General features: G+C 49.7%; 1 protein-coding gene and 2 long non-coding RNA genes across 3 annotated transcripts in view; all 3 read right to left on the bottom strand.

Annotated features, from left to right (window-relative positions):
- The window catches only part of KCNJ3 (potassium inwardly rectifying channel subfamily J member 3), a 59,765-nt gene extending 55,593 nt beyond the window's left edge, over nucleotides 1-4,172 (bottom strand). Inside the window, exon 1 of the mRNA XM_052793137.1 lies at nucleotides 3,422-4,172. Coding sequence (XP_052649097.1) covers nucleotides 3,422-4,099 — 678 coding nt within the window. The 5' untranslated portion in view covers nucleotides 4,100-4,172. The remainder of the gene's footprint in view (nucleotides 1-3,421) is intronic.
- A 505-nt stretch (nucleotides 4,173-4,677) lies between these two features.
- Nucleotides 4,678-9,859, bottom strand: LOC128144375 (uncharacterized). The gene is made up of 3 exons (XR_008236058.1): nucleotides 7,887-9,859; nucleotides 6,303-6,539; nucleotides 4,678-4,826 (listed from the first exon to the last, which is right to left on the bottom strand). It is a non-coding gene; the product is annotated as an uncharacterized LOC128144375 (long non-coding RNA).
- Nucleotides 9,860-12,399: 2,540 nt separating this feature from the next.
- LOC128144376 (uncharacterized) lies at nucleotides 12,400-16,263 on the bottom strand. Its single transcript, XR_008236059.1, has 3 exons — nucleotides 16,204-16,263; nucleotides 13,836-14,013; nucleotides 12,400-13,608 (listed from the first exon to the last, which is right to left on the bottom strand). It is a non-coding gene; the product is annotated as an uncharacterized LOC128144376 (long non-coding RNA).
- Nucleotides 16,264-18,236: the final 1,973 nt, after the last annotated feature.

Genomic DNA, 18,236 nt, shown 5'->3' with positions numbered 1-18,236 from the left:
GACAGAGGAAAAGGGTGGCCCCGGGTCAGAGCCAACGAAATGCAATCAGGAGTTGGCAGGCACCAGGCTTCATTATGAACGCTAATGGTTTGGGGAAGTCCTCTCAAGATCTGGCTGTAAAATCGTTGCGAGGTCTGCTCTCTGGCTGCTCTATTTAGGTCTTCAGCTACCACCGCGACTGTCCGAAATGTTTTGGCTTTACGTGGCACTTCTCCACGGATGCTTTCCAAGGAACACCCAGTGGTACCTGCCTCAAAATCTTAGTCTGACCCAACCAGCCAACCCCCCTACCAATGCACAGGAGAGGATGAAGAAGCAGGGTGAGCTATTATTTTGCAAAAAATTTCTCTATAACGGACATCTTAACAGATGGAGTAGGGATGGGAAAAAGGGAGTTAAAGACAATGGGGTACTTGAGGGACATGGCAAAGGACAAGAGCTCCAGAGAAAGAGGCATGAACTACAGATGGGGGGAAGAAAACGATGGGGAAGAAAGGTTAAAAACGGGTGGGCTGCTGCCTGGGTGCCATGAGCTGTAACCGCTGCTGCAGGGCCAGGGAGGACCCTGCTCCCACTCCCACAGCACCATCACCCTACCACCGCTCGCACAGGAGCACACGGGATGCCCAGCGAATCTATCACGTCCGTCACAAAACCCTCCCATTTTACAGCTGTGGTAAAAATCAGGTGTTACATTATCCAGCTGTGAAGTCATGGACACAAAGTATGATTGCTTCTGCTCTGAGGGAATGGAGATAAAGATTGAGAGCTAAAACATTACAGACAATCCAAATATTATTTTACAACTACCCCTGAATTACAGGCAGTGTTCAACCCAAGGCAGGGTGCGAGAACTCGTACCATCGACTATTTTGCTATCTGAGCCAATACATTTGCAGGAAGAAATGACCTTGAGTGACTCTTTTTGACTCAGTGTAACATAGGGAGGAAAAGTACAGGGCTTCCAAGTTTCATGCAAGTTCTTTGCAATCCTAGAGATTCATTAAAAAAGTGAATATTACAATGAATGAGTCTTTGCACTAACTTGCCACTTTTCAGGTTTTGTATTTGTTTTTTTCTCCAGTATGGTCTAAGCTTACTGGGAAAAAAAAAAATTAAAAAATGAAAAACAGTGCATTGGGGTTTCCAATTTTACATAGATTTTGCAAGCAGAATAACCTTTTTACCAAAAAAGAAGCATTTCAGCAGAAAACCTGCGAGCAGCCCTTCAATTAACTCTTCCCTCCCCGTTTTGCAATAAACCTGCAATAAAAGTTATATGCAAACCAAAGCAGGAACACTGAAGCAGCAGTTCCCCCCCGCCACATACTTGCGCTCCTGCAAGCCAGGAAGGCCGTCCATGCGTGGCAGCACCCCCAAGACGAGAGATCGCTCTCCCTGTTGCAATCCTTTTTTTTTTTTTCCCCCATTTTTTGGGGGCCAGGAGACCGCGCCAAGCACTGCTGCCCCACAGCAGCGAAAGGATGCACCGTGCAGAGCCATTTGGTGGGTGATGTGCAGAGCCAGCTATAACTGTACCACAGAACAGCCACATTTTATCCCTTTATCACTCTTCTCCCTCTCCCTCCACATTTATAGCTGCCCGTGTATAGAGGTCCTGCGGGCTGGGGCCCGGCGGGATGCCTGCAGCACAGCGTGCCACCACGGCCACAACGCAGCCGCCAGCACCAACAGTGCCCGCATTGCTGGCGTGCCGCATGGATGGCCTTTTCCTTCTCCGAAGATGAACGATACCCCAGGATGGAAGGACAGCTTGCTTTGTTTGAGCTGCTGCTACGGCAGAGTTCCCTGGGCTCCTCTCGCTTTCTTGCTATTTTTAAAACAGCTGCAAAACCTTCACCCTTCTGACTCCAGCTCTGCCGTCACAAAACCAGAAGAAATGATGGCTGTGAAGCTGCTCTTTCACATATTTAAAGTTCAGGAAATTTTTGGGAGCCACGCTAAGTTTTAAGCTCCAACTTTTAAGATTCCCTCTGCGGCACCTCTGGATACAGAAAGGGCTGTTTTCAAAATTTAGAATGGAAATGGCTCATTTTGATTCTTTAAAGCTATTAAAGAGCTATGCTAAACGTGACAGTCTGACCTCTCCCTAGTCAGGACGGCCTCGTCACACAAGGCAGTTGGAGGGGTCACCGTGGTGCCCTCCTAAGACCGGACGGTTACTTACCAGGCTAATTGCACGTCACTCAATTTACCCATCTAAACTTGTGACAGGAGGAAACAATCAGGGACAGCTCATATCGGGGAGAAGCGTAACTGAGATTCCAGCTGATTATTGAAAAAGAGAAGAACAGGAATAGATGCCTCCAGGTCAGCTGCAGCGAGTGCGTCTTCACCGATGTCGGACCCAGCTACAGAAATCATCCGGGCACAGCAGGAAGGAGACAAGTGAAATTATGGAGATTCTTTACATTCCTCTTCCCCACCCGGCTTGTGGGGTGCGAGCACCACCCCTCCTTTTGGCCACAGACTCCCCCGCGGCTCAGGGTGCAGTGGGGGTTCTGCAACCCTCACTGAACGCAGCGACGATCCTGCCTGCAAAATCCCCGTCGGCAACACGTATTTGGGCCAAAACACGACAACTTCAGAAGCCTCCGAGCAAAACGCGTTTCTGCTTCGCCGGATCCGGGCGCGGCAGGCGAGGGATGAGCATCCCCCCGCGGGGGGCAGCCAGAGGAGCGGGGAAGAAAGCAGGGCAGCCCTCCAAGGGGGGGTCCCCCCCCGGCAGGGGGACCCTGCCTGCCCCTGCAGAGCACCCACATCCCCTGCCAGCTGCAGAAACATGCGGGATGCTCTGCATGCGTCAAACGTCACCCGAGCCGTCCCCTTCCACCCACTCCACATTTACTTCATCTCCCCGATATATATGCGGCCGCTGTAGCAAGTCTCAAATAAACACTCAATTTTTCCCTGGACGCACGGGGCCATTAGCACAATTTTTAAATGTCCAACCCTGGCATTCTGCTTCCCATGAAGTTCACGCACTGTATAAATAAAGTTCTGCCTGACTGGACTCACTGTTGCCCGAAAGCACAGAAATATGCCAGAAGGGCAAGCAGCTTTCTTTTAAAACGCACACCAAGGAATTCAAGCTACAAAGTATTTACTTGCCAGAGAAACCTAACGTTTCGTAGAAATCTATAACTACGCGTGTAAAGCCAGTGCTGAACATAAACGTTATCCTACAAGGCTGCTGGTAATTCAGAGGGCTGAGAGTAAATCTGGTGCCCGACGGCTGAGCCCGAAGAGCGTGGCAGGGAGACGGGGGCAGCCCCCAGCAGGAGCGAGGGTTGGCGAAGCTCTCCTGCCGAAAGGGTGCTCGGAGGGGCCAGAGGGGGCCGGCGGGACAACCCCTGTGGGGCCGGCGGCCGCGGGGCACGCGCGGCGGGACGGCACTTACTTTGAGGAGCTTGCAGCGGATCTGCGCGGAGACCATGTGGCTGTTGCGGAGGTTGCCCACCCTGAACATGAGGGTGAGCTTGCCGTCCCGCATGGAGATGGCGGCGTGCTCGCTGAACATCAGGGTCTCGGCCCTCTTCTTGGGCTGGGACATCTTGATGAACATGCAGCCGATGAGGAAGGCGTCCACGATGGAGCCCAGGATGGACTGGAAGAGGAAGAGGATGATGCCCTCGGGGCATTTGTCCGTGATGTAGCGGTACCCGTAGCCGATGGTGGCCTCGGTCTCGATGAAGAAGAGGAAGGCGGAGGGGAAGTTGTAGACGTTGGCCACGCAGGGGGTGTAGCTGTCGTCGTGCGCCTTGTTCAGGTCGCCCCGCATGTAGGCGATCACCCACCACATGGAGGCCATGAAGAGCCAGGCCACGGTGTAGGTGAGGATGAAGATGAAGAGGTTCCAGCGCCACTTGAGGTCCACCAGCGTGGTGAAGAGGTCCGACAGGTACCGGCTGGTCTCGCCGCCCAGGTTCCCGTGCTGCACGTTGCACCGCCCGTTCTTATCCACGAACCGCTGCCGCTTCCCCCGCGGGGCCGCCCGGGGGGGCGGCAGCCCCCCGCCGCTGGCCGAGGTGCTCACCACCTGGTACTCGTCCCCCAGCTTCCGCCGCAGCGCCGACATGCTCCGCTCCGCCCCGGTACGGCACAGCCCGGCCCCGGCCCCGGCCCCGGCCCCGGCCCCGGCCCCGGCCCCGGCCCGCCGCCGCCGCTCTGCGGGCGCGGAGGCACCGCTCTGCGCGGCCGCCACCCACGCGGAGCCGGCGGCAGGGGCGGCGCGGCCCCGGGCAGGGCACCGCCCGCCCGCCCGCCTCTCCCTCCGCGCCCCGCCCCTCTCCCCTCAGGGCCGCGCCTCACCCCCGTGTCCCTCCGCGCTTCTTCCTCCGCGCCGTGCTGCGGCTCCCGCCCAACCGGGGTGTGAGGGGAGCGGGGGAGATCGCCTTCGTGCTTCGTTTTATTTTATTTTTTTTTTTTTAATTTCAGAAGCCTTGAACGCCGCGAAGAGCACGCGGCGGGGGCCCTGCGGCCCTCAGTCGCTGGGGGGGGGGGTGGTGTGTGTGTGTCCCCCCAAAGAAAACGACCGACCTGTCGTCAGCAGGGATAGTTAAGGGGATCCAAAATACCCGTTAGGAAGAGCAAAAAAAATTCTGCAAACTCAACTGCCCGAAATAGCGCGCGGAAGGCTGAAAATTTTCCCTCGTGTCTTTGTGGAAAAGCTCGGCGATGCAGCCATACGGCCGGGCACGTTTTCCACACAGAGGTCGCGCGGGTTCGAGGTGACTAGCACGGGGGAGTGTTAAAATCGGTGGATTTGAGTATTTCTCGGTCGCCGACAGCCGTTTTTCGTCACTCTGAAAATAGCGGGCGTGTTTCAAAAGCGCGGAAGACAACCAAGCTCTTGAGAAGAGTAAACAGCATAATTACAGACTTTGCCACAGGCGATGAGCGCAGGCAAAATAACCAAATAGCCCATCAGCAACTATTTGTGAGGCATCACAGGAGGGGATTGTAGCGGCTCATCAGCTCAGGTTTACAGAAAATACGCATTTATGGAAAATACCTTGTGGTTCGAGGAGCAGACCGGTGAAACGGAGCCGGCTGTGAGGGCGGGTGGGATGAAGGCACGCCGTGCTCGCCGCTCGGGAGCCCGGGGCTGAGAAGGGCTTGGGCAGAAGTACAGGGAAATTCTGTTGTTATCAGAAAGTCTCACGCGATGGACGCGTGCGGGCAAAAGCGGGACTGGGAATGTCTCCTTATCTCTGCGCTTGGCCGTTACAGGAGTGCAAAGGGGATGTTGTGTCCCGTCCTCGTGTCCGTTGTTCAAAAAAGGTGCAGCTGAGAGGGGTGCTGGAGAGCGGCCACGGGAAGGTGAGAGAATGGAAAAACAGCAGCAAGACCCTTTCCCATCGCAGAGAGCCGCAAAGCACAGCCCCTGCCCGGGGCTGGGGGCGAGGTGGAACGGTCGGCCCCAAAAATTCAGACAAGTACACGTTTTCAAATGGAGAGCGGGGAAAAAAAAACCCAAACCCGGACAGTTTATCTAGGATATGGTGGATGTTTGGCCACTGGGAATTTTTAAATTATTAAAAAAAAAAGAAAAAGAAGGGGACAGTCTAGTTGAGAGACGAAGCAATTGAGGTCAGGGCAGACCTGAGTTGAGCAGCAGGGCCAGAAGCAGGTCACGGCGATCCCGCCGGCTGTGGCACCGGCCGGGCTCTGAGCCCTCACCAGCGATGTGTGGGAAGTTCCCTTCGACCGGGAACGTCTATCTTGTGTGTTTGAAAAGGCCACACACTGAGGAAGCTTGGAATAATGTAGTTTAAACGTTTGATTTCAAGAGGGGTTTGTAAAATTACCTTGCAGAAATACTGAAGGAGAACTTGCATGGTATAAGCAATAACTAGATTTTGGTGTGATTTAGCTTGCCTGGTTGTCTGAGCTGCCAGCTAGCCAGGAGACACAGACTTAGCAGCTCCCTGTTAATGAGCAGTCACGGAAAAAGATTTAAAAAATCAGCTAATGAGGCAAAGTGGAAAAAAAGCCCCTAACTCCATGGCGTGGGGTGACCCTGCCCGGCAGCAGCAGGGCATACCCCGGGAAAGGCGAAGGCACAGTGCGAGCGCCCAGGCACCCATCAAGTGCTCGGTCCCTTATTATAAACCTTATTTCAGTCGCCCAAACAGATGCGGTTTAATGTCCATCATCCTCGTTACTGTCAGGCTGTTTGTAATACCCTAATTATTCTGGCTCTTCCTCACATTTCTTTTCTGTAATAACTTTAATAGAGTTTTATAATAGCTTATGCAAACCTAACCATGTTTTCCCACCTGTTGTTTTTCTTTAGCAAGCCATGCTGCCGTTGTGTTTCCCTGATGACCCTTCCATTTTCCTGCCGGGAAGCTGTAGGTGTTTTCTCCTTTCCGTGTGTCCTGGGGATTCTCCGCAGAGTCAGACCCGTAGCCAGGGTCCCTTGCTCCTCACCTGCTCCTCCTCCTCGTCCTGCTGCTCTGGGGGCAGGTGCCCACCGGCACATGCCGTCTGCTCCGTGACAGTGCGCTAAGAGGCTACGTAGAGAAAAGTTGCATTGTCAGCTGTTAGCCGTGTTATAAAGCACAACCATACCTAATTTTCTAACCACTATCGCTTCACCTTCCTCAGCATTAGTTTCCCAGGATCTTCCCTGCCACAGCATTTGTTTCAGATTATTTTTTTTTGCTGCACAATGAATTTACTTTTACCAAAATGAGTCTTGCTTTGCTATTTTCTATTCACGTTTATTTCTCTCGGGTCCCTTACCTTACTTTTCTTCCTGCAATGTATGATGTCTGTTAATTTTCCCCCGCAGTTAATACAAATCCTGGGTGGAGTTCATCCCAAGCTATGGCTAAGCAGCGCGACCCTACCAGAATCCTCCCATGTCAGAGGCTGGCTGCTCCTCTCCAGCTCCCCCTCTTCTGTACTTGGGTATTTCTTTTTTCTTCCTACAGCCCTCCCTGCTTTCTCAGGCTGGCCTCTCTCGCCTCTTCCTTCCCATCTGTAGGCTAGAAGTTGGCAAAGATTTTATGTTATTCATCGCAATGTTATGGTTACAGAACTACAACAGTCTAAGGGGAGCTATTTCCTTCTAATTACTGAAATTAAAATAAAAATTATTACTGCTTTTGGGGAGACAAGCAGATTGACAATGTGCTTGTTCTGTCATCCGTGGTGAGGTAAGGAAATAATGCGAGTGGAAAGGAAAATGATAGACATTAAAAGAATGTTCTCCATCATACGAATGATCTTGGTGACAAGAGCACCCTGCTCTCAAGAAAGCCCTGGAAAGAGTTATTTTCTCCCAGCCAGGAGCCCAGAACTGATGGAAGTCCCTGCTAATTTCATTATGCTGTAGCTGCGGGACAAAGACAAAACGCCCAGGAACTAACTGTGTCTTAACCTCTAATTCCTTCTGATGTCCATGATGCCATGCACTTCATGCCCGCTTCTCCATTTAACCCAGATCTCAGCAGCTACAGAGTTAGGAAGGAAAAACCCAGAACACACTTTTCCCCATCCAAACCACAAGCTGGTTGTTTTTTTTCTCAGCAATTAGGTGTGCCATTGATACAAACAGTGCTGCCACCGGGATGGGAGGACGCAATGATGCCTGGCAGTGGAATGAAACACTCATTTGGATGCAAAGCCACTCAGGAGACCCATGTGGGGATTTCCAATTCAAATTCAAATTGAGATTCTGAATGTTCTTGGGTTGCAGAACAGAAAATTCCACCATGAATCATCAAATTAGTTCATAAGCAAATGCACACCAAAATCAGAAAGACAGCTAACGACCTGTGCAGTTGGCTGAATTTCTGTGTCCCGAGTGGCTACCTAGCTACACCTCAGGGTGACCGCAGCCGGCCGGGGCTGACCTCCATGTCCTGTGGCACTAGTCACGGCAGCGTTCAGCGTTGGTTCTGTTAGAGGTCGACACCAGTTACGTCGGAGCCTTTACGTTTCTGTGAATCGCTACAACCGCCGCAAGTGCCCTCTTGCCTCCCGGCACGCTCTCTGCCAGCATAAACAGCCTCGAGCTCTGCCTCGCACCTGAAAATCAAATTCACAAACACAACAGCCTGCTAGCCACAGTGGGATGCCGCCTGCAACAGATACCCGGGGCATGGTCCCAGACGCCCTGCTGCAGGGACGGCGTTTTGCATCAGTGCGCTGAAGTAATGAATTTCTTTCCGTTTTTGCAGGAAGTACTGGGTAAATCCAAAGAAAAACCCATGTGGTGAAAGAGGATGCCAAATATAAGCGCAAGTGTCATGAAATATTACGGTGGCCTACCTGAGAAGACCCTTCTGGACTGTGATGTTCAACTTGACCACACAGTCATGATCATCCCAGTCACGTTCATCTGTTTGAACGTTTGGTATATCCGAAGGCTGAGAAGGAAAACTGGAAGTGAAGCTCTGACCCTTTTGAAGTCCAAGGCCACTGACTTCACCCGAAGCAGGAAAGTGCAGAAGGAGATGCATACTGCTGGTTCTTAAAGAGCTCTGGGAAGGAGCAGGATATTCCCTCTGCCGTTGGCATCTCCAGCTGCCGCCCAGGGCCACGTTTCCGAGCCTTTTCCTCAGGACAGGCACTGCACTTTACGTCTCGCTTCTTCCCCACGAAGCAGAAAACCACTGTAACGGCCGCACGGCCAGGAACCGCCGTCACGGCATGGCGAGTTCAACCGACATCTCCTTATCTTCCAAAATATAGGTCACAACTAACATTAATTCACTTACTTGCTTACACGGTTCATTTTGGAGAGGCAGGGAGTTGTTCTGAGGGGCCTGGCAGGACCGTGCTGCCCCGACAGCACACAGAGCCCCCGCTCCCCCCACCCACCCGGCCGGCTTTCAGGTGCTTGCAATTCTGCTGACTTCGGAGGAGTTAATTCTGATTTATGTCCAACTAATTTGTAGCAACATCAGGCTTCAAGACTTTGAGCTGTCAAATGCAAATGGACACAAACTTTTTTTTTTCCCCCTGCTATTCTGAAGCTAACGTCAGCTTTACGATTACTGGTAAAACCTGGCAAATTTGGAATGCCTTGTGTTCACTTTCCAAATTTAGAGCATTTTAATCCAGTTTCTGCTGGGCTGAGAAGCCAAATGAAGCATTTTTCTGAGAAACACGGGTACCCTGACACAATGATCGCTGCTTTCTTTGCATCCCGCTCAGGTCTGGTTTACTCCTTAAATTTTCCTTTTGGAAGGCAGAAGCTAATGGCTGGCAAACGGACAAGGCAGGGAGCCCGGCAGCAGCAGCAGGGTTGCGGAGCCGAGGCAGCCTTTGCTGCAGCTGCTGGAGAAGACCGAAGGTGTCCCACAGCTCACAGCAGAGCCCCAGCATGGCCCACATACACGTGTCGTAGCCCAATATTCTCTCCTATCTCACTTTTAATATGAAAAAAACCTAAAAACTTGTCTTGACCAATATGGTAAAAATATTGGTCAAAATATGGTCTTGACCAAAAGAGTACTTTTTCCAGTGCGGAGGCTTTTTCCCCATCCATGCTGCTTTCATGCTCTTTTTGCAGGTTTTAAATGAGCTGCTGGCCGTGCCAAGGCTCCCCTCACCGAGGACGGATTTCCTCCATTAAGAGGGCAGTGTTATTTGGCTGGAGGAGGCATTAGGTTGCCTTGAACAGATCGTCAGAGCTATTGATTTGATTGCAGCGCGTGCATTTGCGTTGGCACTTAGGAACCTCTGCTTTAATGATTGATGCCCATTTGCTGCTCTGTTCTCATGAGGTCACACATAGACCAACATCCAAAGGCGGGGGGGGGGGGTGGGAATAAAAATGAAGTGTTTCTTCACATGCTGCATATGCCAACCCTTTCTGCCCTGTGGGACTCCTCACAAAATATACCTGGGTTCAATAAGCAACAGGGGAAGTTCAATGAAGATCTATCCCAGAGGAGGGGGCACATAGATGCCGTCTCCAGTTATTGCCCCAAGGCACAAGGGCTGGATGCTCCGTCAGCCTTGGGGGGAATTGTTACCAAATCCCGTTTCTCCTGCTCCTCCCTGCATACGAATATTTACCCCACGAGAGCACGGGGTGCCCGGCGGTGGGAACCGCTGTGTCCTGCCCTGATGTACGCGAGTCTCACCCAGATGGGGGTTTTTTTCACATTTTTAACTCAAAATAGTTCAGGGTAGAAGTGGTGCCAGAACACTCACTAAGGAATAAGATGGAATTGCTCTGGGAAGACGTTGCACTGGATGTACATACGCTAATTACCAGAAAGCATCACTGGATCCGTATTTCTTGCAGTGCACTGTACTTAACCTGCCTCGTAAGCCAAAATTACGATATCACCAATGGATTTTTTGACAGCCATTATGGTTTCTGAAATATTTTCTTTCCTGTAAAAAGTGCAGTGTCTTTTGTGCAAGTTCTTGAAAAGCTGCAGCTGGTGTCTCTACTGAGATTTAGAGGCTCAGGGCTGGACTGGAGAGATTAATAATCGAGTGTCTGCAGCAGCTTCTCTTGGTTCCAGGTCAAGCCACCGATGAAGAAGGTATAAGCAGGGTTATTAAATTTACAGACAATACCAAACGTGGAGGCAGTGCAAGAAGAGTGAGGACAAAACTAGAACTTAAAATGTTTTGACAAACTGAAATAATAATTTGGAATTTAAAAAAAAAGTGAAATTCAGTAAGAAGAAATTCAAAGTACTAGACCTGGGGTGGAATAATCACCTTCAAACCGACACAGTGAAAGCAAAGAGTGACTACAATAGTCCCATAAAAGAAGGACAGCACGGCATATACTTATAACTAACTCAAGTTTAGAGCAATATTTCACCAAAATGCACAGGTAAAGCTGGCAAGTTGTAGAAAAATATGGCTGTGTTGATCAGAAAATGAAATCAGTCTTCATTTCAGATAAACAGTTAAAGCAGGAATGCAGCAAATGTCTTTTTCTACGGAGAATAAATGGCTATTAGCTCAAGACAAGCACTCAAGTAGTCTAAACTTCCCATCTGTGCTATTAGCAAACTAGCATTTTCCCCATTTTTCCTATAAAACAAGTGTAAATCATGACAATAAAATGCTGTTGCTCTCAGAAGTTGTTACTGGGGCTGGAAAACATTTTCCCTCCTGCGGTCCAACCTGCAGGCTGCGGCTCAGCAAAGAGCACCGACCTGCCCGGTCCATAAATAAAGCCTGTCGGGGAGGGCAGCTGGCAGGCTCCTGGAAATGCACCCGCAGGGACAGTCCCACCAGCAGATAACTGGGAATCCCTTTTTTTTTTCGTGTTGCTCTTTTCCCTTTCCATCATAAAGAAGGTCCCAAAGATGGGACCCCGCTGCCCTGCTAGTGGCTGCTCCCCCCGCGCCCCTGCCAGCCCCAGCACCCTCTGCTGCTGGGGGAGCAGCCCATTCATTCCTCGGCGATGGCTGGAAACATCCCTGCTTTCAGCTCTTTCTTCTCCCCATGGAGAAAACAAGTCCTGGCAGAGGCAGAAAAAATAGAAGTAACTTAATAAAGACCTGGGGTTTCCTTAGGAAAAAAAGCCCCCAGAAGAAAGCAAAAAACCCCCAACTAACCAACAAGCCAACAAAAAAACCCAACTCAAAAGCCAACAAAAAACCCTCTGGAGATTGTTCTTTCCCTGCTCCAAAGATGTGATGATGAGTGGAAAAAAAAAATAAATAGTATTTTAGTATTTTGACCTGAAGAGGTCAGGCAGTTGGACCAGATGATCATTGTAGGACTCGTCTCTCCTCTCCTCTCCTCATGTTTTTCCATGGTTTCAGTTTCAGTGTAAAGACAAGCAACCTTGAGGAGACCCCAAGATGCAGGGAAGCACACAGACGATGAGAAGAGCCTGAGAGATGGTTATGGGACCTCTGGGACAAAACCGATGCAAAGAGCAAATACAAAAAATAGCGTAAGAAGGCGATAACAGGATCTCTGCTCCTGCGGGCGGGCAGGAGCCTCGAGCAGTGTGGCAGCGGTCACTGCACTGCGTATTTTTCTTCCAGTAAATTAGTCTTAATTAAAGAAACCAAAACCTCCTACTGTCTGCTTTGTATTGTACTCATCCCTGGAGTGAATGAGAGCGGTCTGCTCCGTCACAGTGTTTCAGCTTGTCTTGCCGCCTTCTTCCACCAACTCTTGAAAAAAATACCTTAATTAAATCAACATACTGCAGTGAAGGCAAGAATGGAAAAAATAACTTGTTCTAGTATTATGGCAAAGGCTCTTGCAGTGAATCAAATGAAAGGGGAAAAGCTAAGACAAACTGTGCAGCATTAATATAGATTGGCAACTGCAGCTATTGATTATTTTTGTTTTTTTTTTTAAACGAGTGATCCGCTTTTGAACACTTTCTATCGGCAACATCAGCACCAGCCTTCCCTTGCACTGCTTCCTTCTTTTCAGACTCTGTAAGGTCAATTTGTATGCTGCTATTCACTGAACGTCCAGGAGACCTGGAAGGATGTGCCCTATTGCAAGGCTTTTGGTTTCAATGCTAAGTCAAGATGTCTCCAGCCTGGCAGTTAAGAAAGCAATCACAGCCTAACACAGAGGGCTGTGCATTCCTCCAGAACATTAAAACAAGTGGTACAGCACATGGCACCGCCGGGTAATGAATGAGAGAACCCCAAAACAGTATCTGCTCTTCTCCCATGTAGTAGCACTGCTCCGAGCACCGCGGTCAGGAACTGCCTCGAATTATCCCTGGGGCTTGACCCAAGGGCAGGAGTGCTGCGCGGGCGCGGGGTCTGCTGAGGGAGGCAGACGGACACCTGAATAGTAATTAGCTATTATACCCCATCCGCTAAATTAGATCATACGATGAACAGCCATCTACAGAAAAAAGAAGGGGTATGTAGCCTCAATTTGCATGAGATTAAATATTATTGGAATATTTTAAAGCCCTACTAAGAAGAGTGTATTACAAGAGCTTGTATTCCATTAAAGAAAGGAGGACCGCCAGTGACCTCTGCAAATACCACCCGTTCCCGTTACAACACGCGCAGTGCCCTTCAGCGGTTTCAGACGAACAGCCCACCGATGCCTGAGCGTCTCGAGCCCTTTGAGCAAAGAGACTCCCGTCGCCCAATTTGTGTTGCCACGCTGAACCCTGCTCTCAGTCCGCAGGCATTCCCCACAGCCCTCATTTCCAAAGGCGGCTTTTGTATTTGGCCAAATAAAAATGGTTTGCACAGGCCCCAGTTACTCCCAGTGAGCTGGGCTGTCTGGCACGAGTAACCTCGTCCTTGTCATTAGTTACTGTCCCACCGCTTTGGGTCATCTGTCTGTTTTTCCAGACAAGAGGTTACACATATGCACCCATTCGTGACAGCTAAATAAATGTAGAAGGCTGGATTTGTTTCATTCTCCGGCGGTTTTTAAGGTACATACCCAAACTACACACACACGGGCATGCATGTAACCACATATAAAATACATACCTAAAGAAGGTTTTTCCAGCTTTCCAGTTTTGATTCCCGAACCACGTCCATCAGCAGGATTTGGGGCAGGGAGAGGATGCCACCGAGGGCAGGGGTTGACAGCGGGTGCTGCAGCAGCCGTGCACAAGCCTGCGTGGGCCATACGGAGGTTTACATGGATGTGCTGAGGCAGAGGGATGGGAATGGGGTTTTGAGGTTGGGATCAGCGAGTAAGGGAGTCCTTGTGAAAAAGATACACGTTCTCGTTTCCATTTACCTGCCATCAGCCCTCCATACCGAGGGCCCTAAGGATGTGCCTACGTGCTACCCGCTATTATTCCCAGTCTGAGCCGCCTCGATTCCCGACACACCCGCTCTTTAAATTAAAGGCTAAAATCCGTGCAACAAAACCTATCCAATATGTAACAGCATCAGGCTGTGACGACTGTTATTTTTGATCTATTTGCCATGCCTCCCGTTCCTGCTGCGGCTGCTGGACTCCTGTGCTCCCCGCAACCCTTCCACCGCTCGTACTGAAGTTTGCAAGACATAGCGGTGACATTTGACAGAACAGAAAGATTCACACAGGCTAAAAGAGAGAAAAAAGCGTGTGTGTTTCCAGCTCTTTGACTTCCTTTATAAATGTGTTTTCAAAGTTACAGTGCCAGAGAGCCGACCCTAGGTCATTTGTAGGCTTTTATGAGCTTCCTATCTGAAGTCTTGAATCATTAATTTTTCCCCAGATAAACTCACAACTTTTGAAAATGTGTAGTTAGTTCTGTTTCTGCTGGAATGTAGGCAGCTAAAAATATACCCAATTATTTCTGCTTGAAATGTCGGCACAGACAGGTCTGGAAATTATTCTCTTCCCGTCACATCTTAAATAAACTAGTCTAGGTCTCTATTCTAGAAGAAAGTTTTATTTGCTCCTGAAATCTTGGAGAGAAGCGGATGTGAATCTGGGCACGGGGCAGGCTTCTTTGAAAAGTTTGCAGGAAGGAGGGGAGAAAAAAGCCTGAGCTTTGTGGAGGAAGTTAGGCTCTGTCCTAAGTCAGATCTCTTGAACTTATGGATTAAAGGAGCTGTTTGGGCTGCAGCGCTCCCATGGATTGCAAGGAGGGGTGCCAGCAAGAAAGGATGGGACCCTCGCTAGGTCAGTGTCGGGGCACTCCCCCCCTATTCCTCACAGCCAGAGCAAACATCACACATGCACTAAACTTGCCAAAACATTAAAAAAATATATGTATTCTTCATAGGGAGTACATGTGTGCTCTCTCCTGGGACCAAAACTGCTGTGCGGGGGGAAGAGGAGGGGTCATCCTTTTTTGCAGGAAAATCTCTGTTCCGCTTCTCTACATCTTTCCTGGCTTTAATGCATCCAGGCTGTAACCTGCCTGCTCTGCCACCGCCCCATCCCTGCTCTCCTCTGTTCTGGTCTTAAGTCAGGATCAGGAACAGAATCCAAATATCCAGAAAAATCGGTCAGGCTAAACACGGTTGAAAACCTGATCTTAGAGCAGCTTGAGAAAGAGCACGGGCCGGCGCTGGTTAGCGGGTATCTGTACTAAACTTAGCGACTTAATTCAAGATGGAGAAGCTGCCCATTTACATTGTATCTGATTCAAGGCATGGCTTTCCTCCAGATGGTGCTCAGTTTAACATAATAGCAATGCTTCAACTTAAGCCTGCCATGTTTAATTTATAGCTAATAGATGTTTTTCAGCATTTCTCAGCCTGGCAGGCTCCCTGTGTAACACACCTTTGGGATGCATTTCTAAAGGCAGTGAATCTTACACACTGTGCCTCAGTTTACCACTTGAAAAGTAGTGGGTTTTATCCGCTGGCAGTCAAGTCCACCGGTCGCGGAAGAAATTGTATTGAAACTGCCGCTCCCTTAGGCCATTGCTGAGGGGATTCATTATTAATCTTAGCAAGCTTTTCCTTATGACTGTGCAAAAGTCTTTCTCCTCCAGCGTAGATTTAGGCTGCTCAAAATATTCCTGCAGACATTTCTCTTACAGCATCTCCCAGCTCCCTTTTTGCCTTACTCAATACCTTCTGTTAGCATTCCCAAGGACAAAATGTCAGACTAAAAACTAGTATGACATTTTATGGCAGATTTAAGGGTAAGTTTACAGCAAAACAGACACAAGTGGAAGCTGTAATGGCAGTGCAGCCGCAGCAAGTCCCTGCCGCCTCCGAGCGCTGGGAGAGCTGCAGCACTGCGTGGCGGCACCCCGGCTGTCATTAAAAGTGTCACTGTCAGAAAACCACAACTAACTACAAGTGTCCTCGCAATTGCCTCCTGATTTAAGAAAAAACACCCCAGAAAACAGCTCCTGCTCCACCTTCAAGAAAAGACTGCATCCCAGTTCTACCAAACCGCTTGCCCGGTGGGTTGCCAGGGCAGGGTGTGCATCCCGCAGGTTATCCAGGGACCTGAGCTCCCGGCTTCCAGCTGCCTGGCATGGCTCGGTGCCAATCGCTGCATTTACCGTCTCTATGTTCAGTCCAGAGCCCTGTTATTTAACCTGCCAGCACGTCCTGTCAACAGTTTTCAGTCGCTTCGTCACTCAGACAATTTTAACCAATACGATTAAAGATTGGTGATGCTAAGTGTCCACTGGAGGTGATCCATTTAAAAATAATAAAAAAAAAAAGCCTAAGTAAGTGGAACATTTTCTGAAAAAAATAATTAGGAAAATATACAATTTTGTATAATACATTCCTGGGAAGCTTATTTATTTATTTACCTGCTTAAATCCTTCATGCTGCTTACCTGCAAGGTTTGGCACAGGAACATGAGGACTGTGACTGTTTCCGCTGTGACAGTGCATTCAAACTGTGTCAAGCATGGGAAAAGAGAAAAAAAACCACCACAGTGAACAATTTATGTCTGTTCTTGAGATATTTACCGAGGGTTAAGCTGGGAGAGTTTGCAGGTGCGTGTGTATTACAGCTTAGTGCCCTGCAGCTGCCAGTGCTGAGCAGCCCCCCCAGCATCCCCTCCACCAAGGACACCGGCCGCCGAGTATGTCTTGGAAAACTCCTTCCAGCTCCTTGTCCCGTGATGGGACAGGGGCTATGCCGATAAAAGCCAGTAAAACACGTGGGAAGTTGCTTGTCCAGAGTCCCAGTGGGATATGGGGGGTGCTGAGGGTCCCCATGCCCGCCCTCGCGGGGGGCAGTGGGAACCGCGTCCCCAGGGAGATGGGATCTGGCACATATCCCTAACGCCGTCACGAAATTAAGCCCTTCATTCGAAAATGCCGGAACTGAACTTGCTTATGCAGCATGAGTTTGCTCCCCCTCCTCTACCTGCAGGAGTACGGTGCCGGTTTTAATTATAAGACCCCATGACATTTTTTTCCCCCACTCCTGGCTTTCTGTGCAGCTTTTTGTGCAGCATTTTCTCCAGTGCTTTTGTCCCTTCCTGTTCAATGTCTTGCCCCAGGCTTTATTTGTTGCACATAACTCAAACTTTATTCCAGACAGAAAACTATAAATTTCCCCCCATGTTCCTCTGTCACGCCTGTCACTATGTTATCGGAGTACTTCATAAAAGCTAATTGGTTTTTACCAAATCCCTGGGAGGCAAACAGATTTTATCTTGCCCTAACTTTACAGGCTGGAGCTTAAGACAGAGGAATTGAGGTCAAAAGTATTTTGAGAGCCCTATTTAAAATATCTGGCGATGTGATCTTTTGTAGTTCTTTGCACTGTATTGCATTTGATGTGTTCAAACAAGGGCTTTATCGACCCTAGTCGCAGCACTTCACCAAATGACACTGTAATGCATCAACCCGAGCCAACAGAAACGAGCAGAAAAAAAGTCAGTTTGACTAGAATATTAAAAAGCCTGCAAGAAAGAAATCAGACCTCTAAAGCATCGAAGTGGCGATACTTCTGAAAAACCCCAGGGTGTCCAAAAACCCACCCAAGGCAGCGGGGCAGAGCATGGGCACCCGCAGCCCCGAGACCTCCCTTGGCACACCCGAAAGGCACAGCAGCACCTAACTGGGCTTGCCATTCAGAAATTCAGGTAATACTTCTATAAAGAAGGGAAAACAAAATGAATGGGTTTGTTTCTGGCATCAAAGAAAAGACCCAGTCTGCCACGAGCTGTCGTATTTCACCGCATCAAATTCATCGCACGTACAAAGTGGAAAGGCCTTTCTAACATTAAAATAATTAACAGTCTGTTGGAAGCCCTTATCACAGATTTGAAATCAAAATGATATTTCAATCCCATTTCTATTTGTCTCAGTGGAGATCTGCAATCACAATGCTGTTTCCCCTTCAGAAACCTGTCACCGAGCGCTTTGCCGGTGTCACACTACCTGACGGGCTGCCTGGCGCAGCTCCGTTTTGCTCAGGGAAAAAAAAGTGAGATCTGGGCAATGCCTTTTTGTGGGTTCAGCAGGATCCGCTCCCCTGAGGCTGCACCCCGAGTCCCTCCGCCGCTGGCGAGGAGCGGCTGGAGTCCCACGGATCAGTAGAGCTCCGAAGCGACTTGACCTGTTGCCGGTGCCGGCAGCCCGGGGGATGCCCGGCTCTCCGGGATGCCGCGGTGTGCTCCCGGGGGTGCAGGAGGAACCGCTGGAGGGGAATACAGCCAGGCAAGGGGAAATGAAGAAAGGACCCCAAAGTGCCTGGGGGAACTCGAGCGCTGCCATGGAAAAACATACAGGGACCTGCAGCCCTCCTTGAAGAGAGCAGCTGGTGCCCACTCAGGACAGTGTGACTAATTACTGTTGCTGCTGTCTCTGGCAGAAGGAAGAGGCTCAGCATTTTCACTTGCTTGAACTTTTT

The sequence above is a fragment of the Harpia harpyja genome, chromosome 7, assembly GCF_026419915.1.
Source record: "Harpia harpyja isolate bHarHar1 chromosome 7, bHarHar1 primary haplotype, whole genome shotgun sequence".
Taxonomy (NCBI): domain Eukaryota; kingdom Metazoa; phylum Chordata; class Aves; order Accipitriformes; family Accipitridae; genus Harpia; species Harpia harpyja.
The sequence above is the reverse complement of the archived record's forward strand: the minus strand, read 5'-3'. Positions and strand labels throughout refer to the sequence as shown.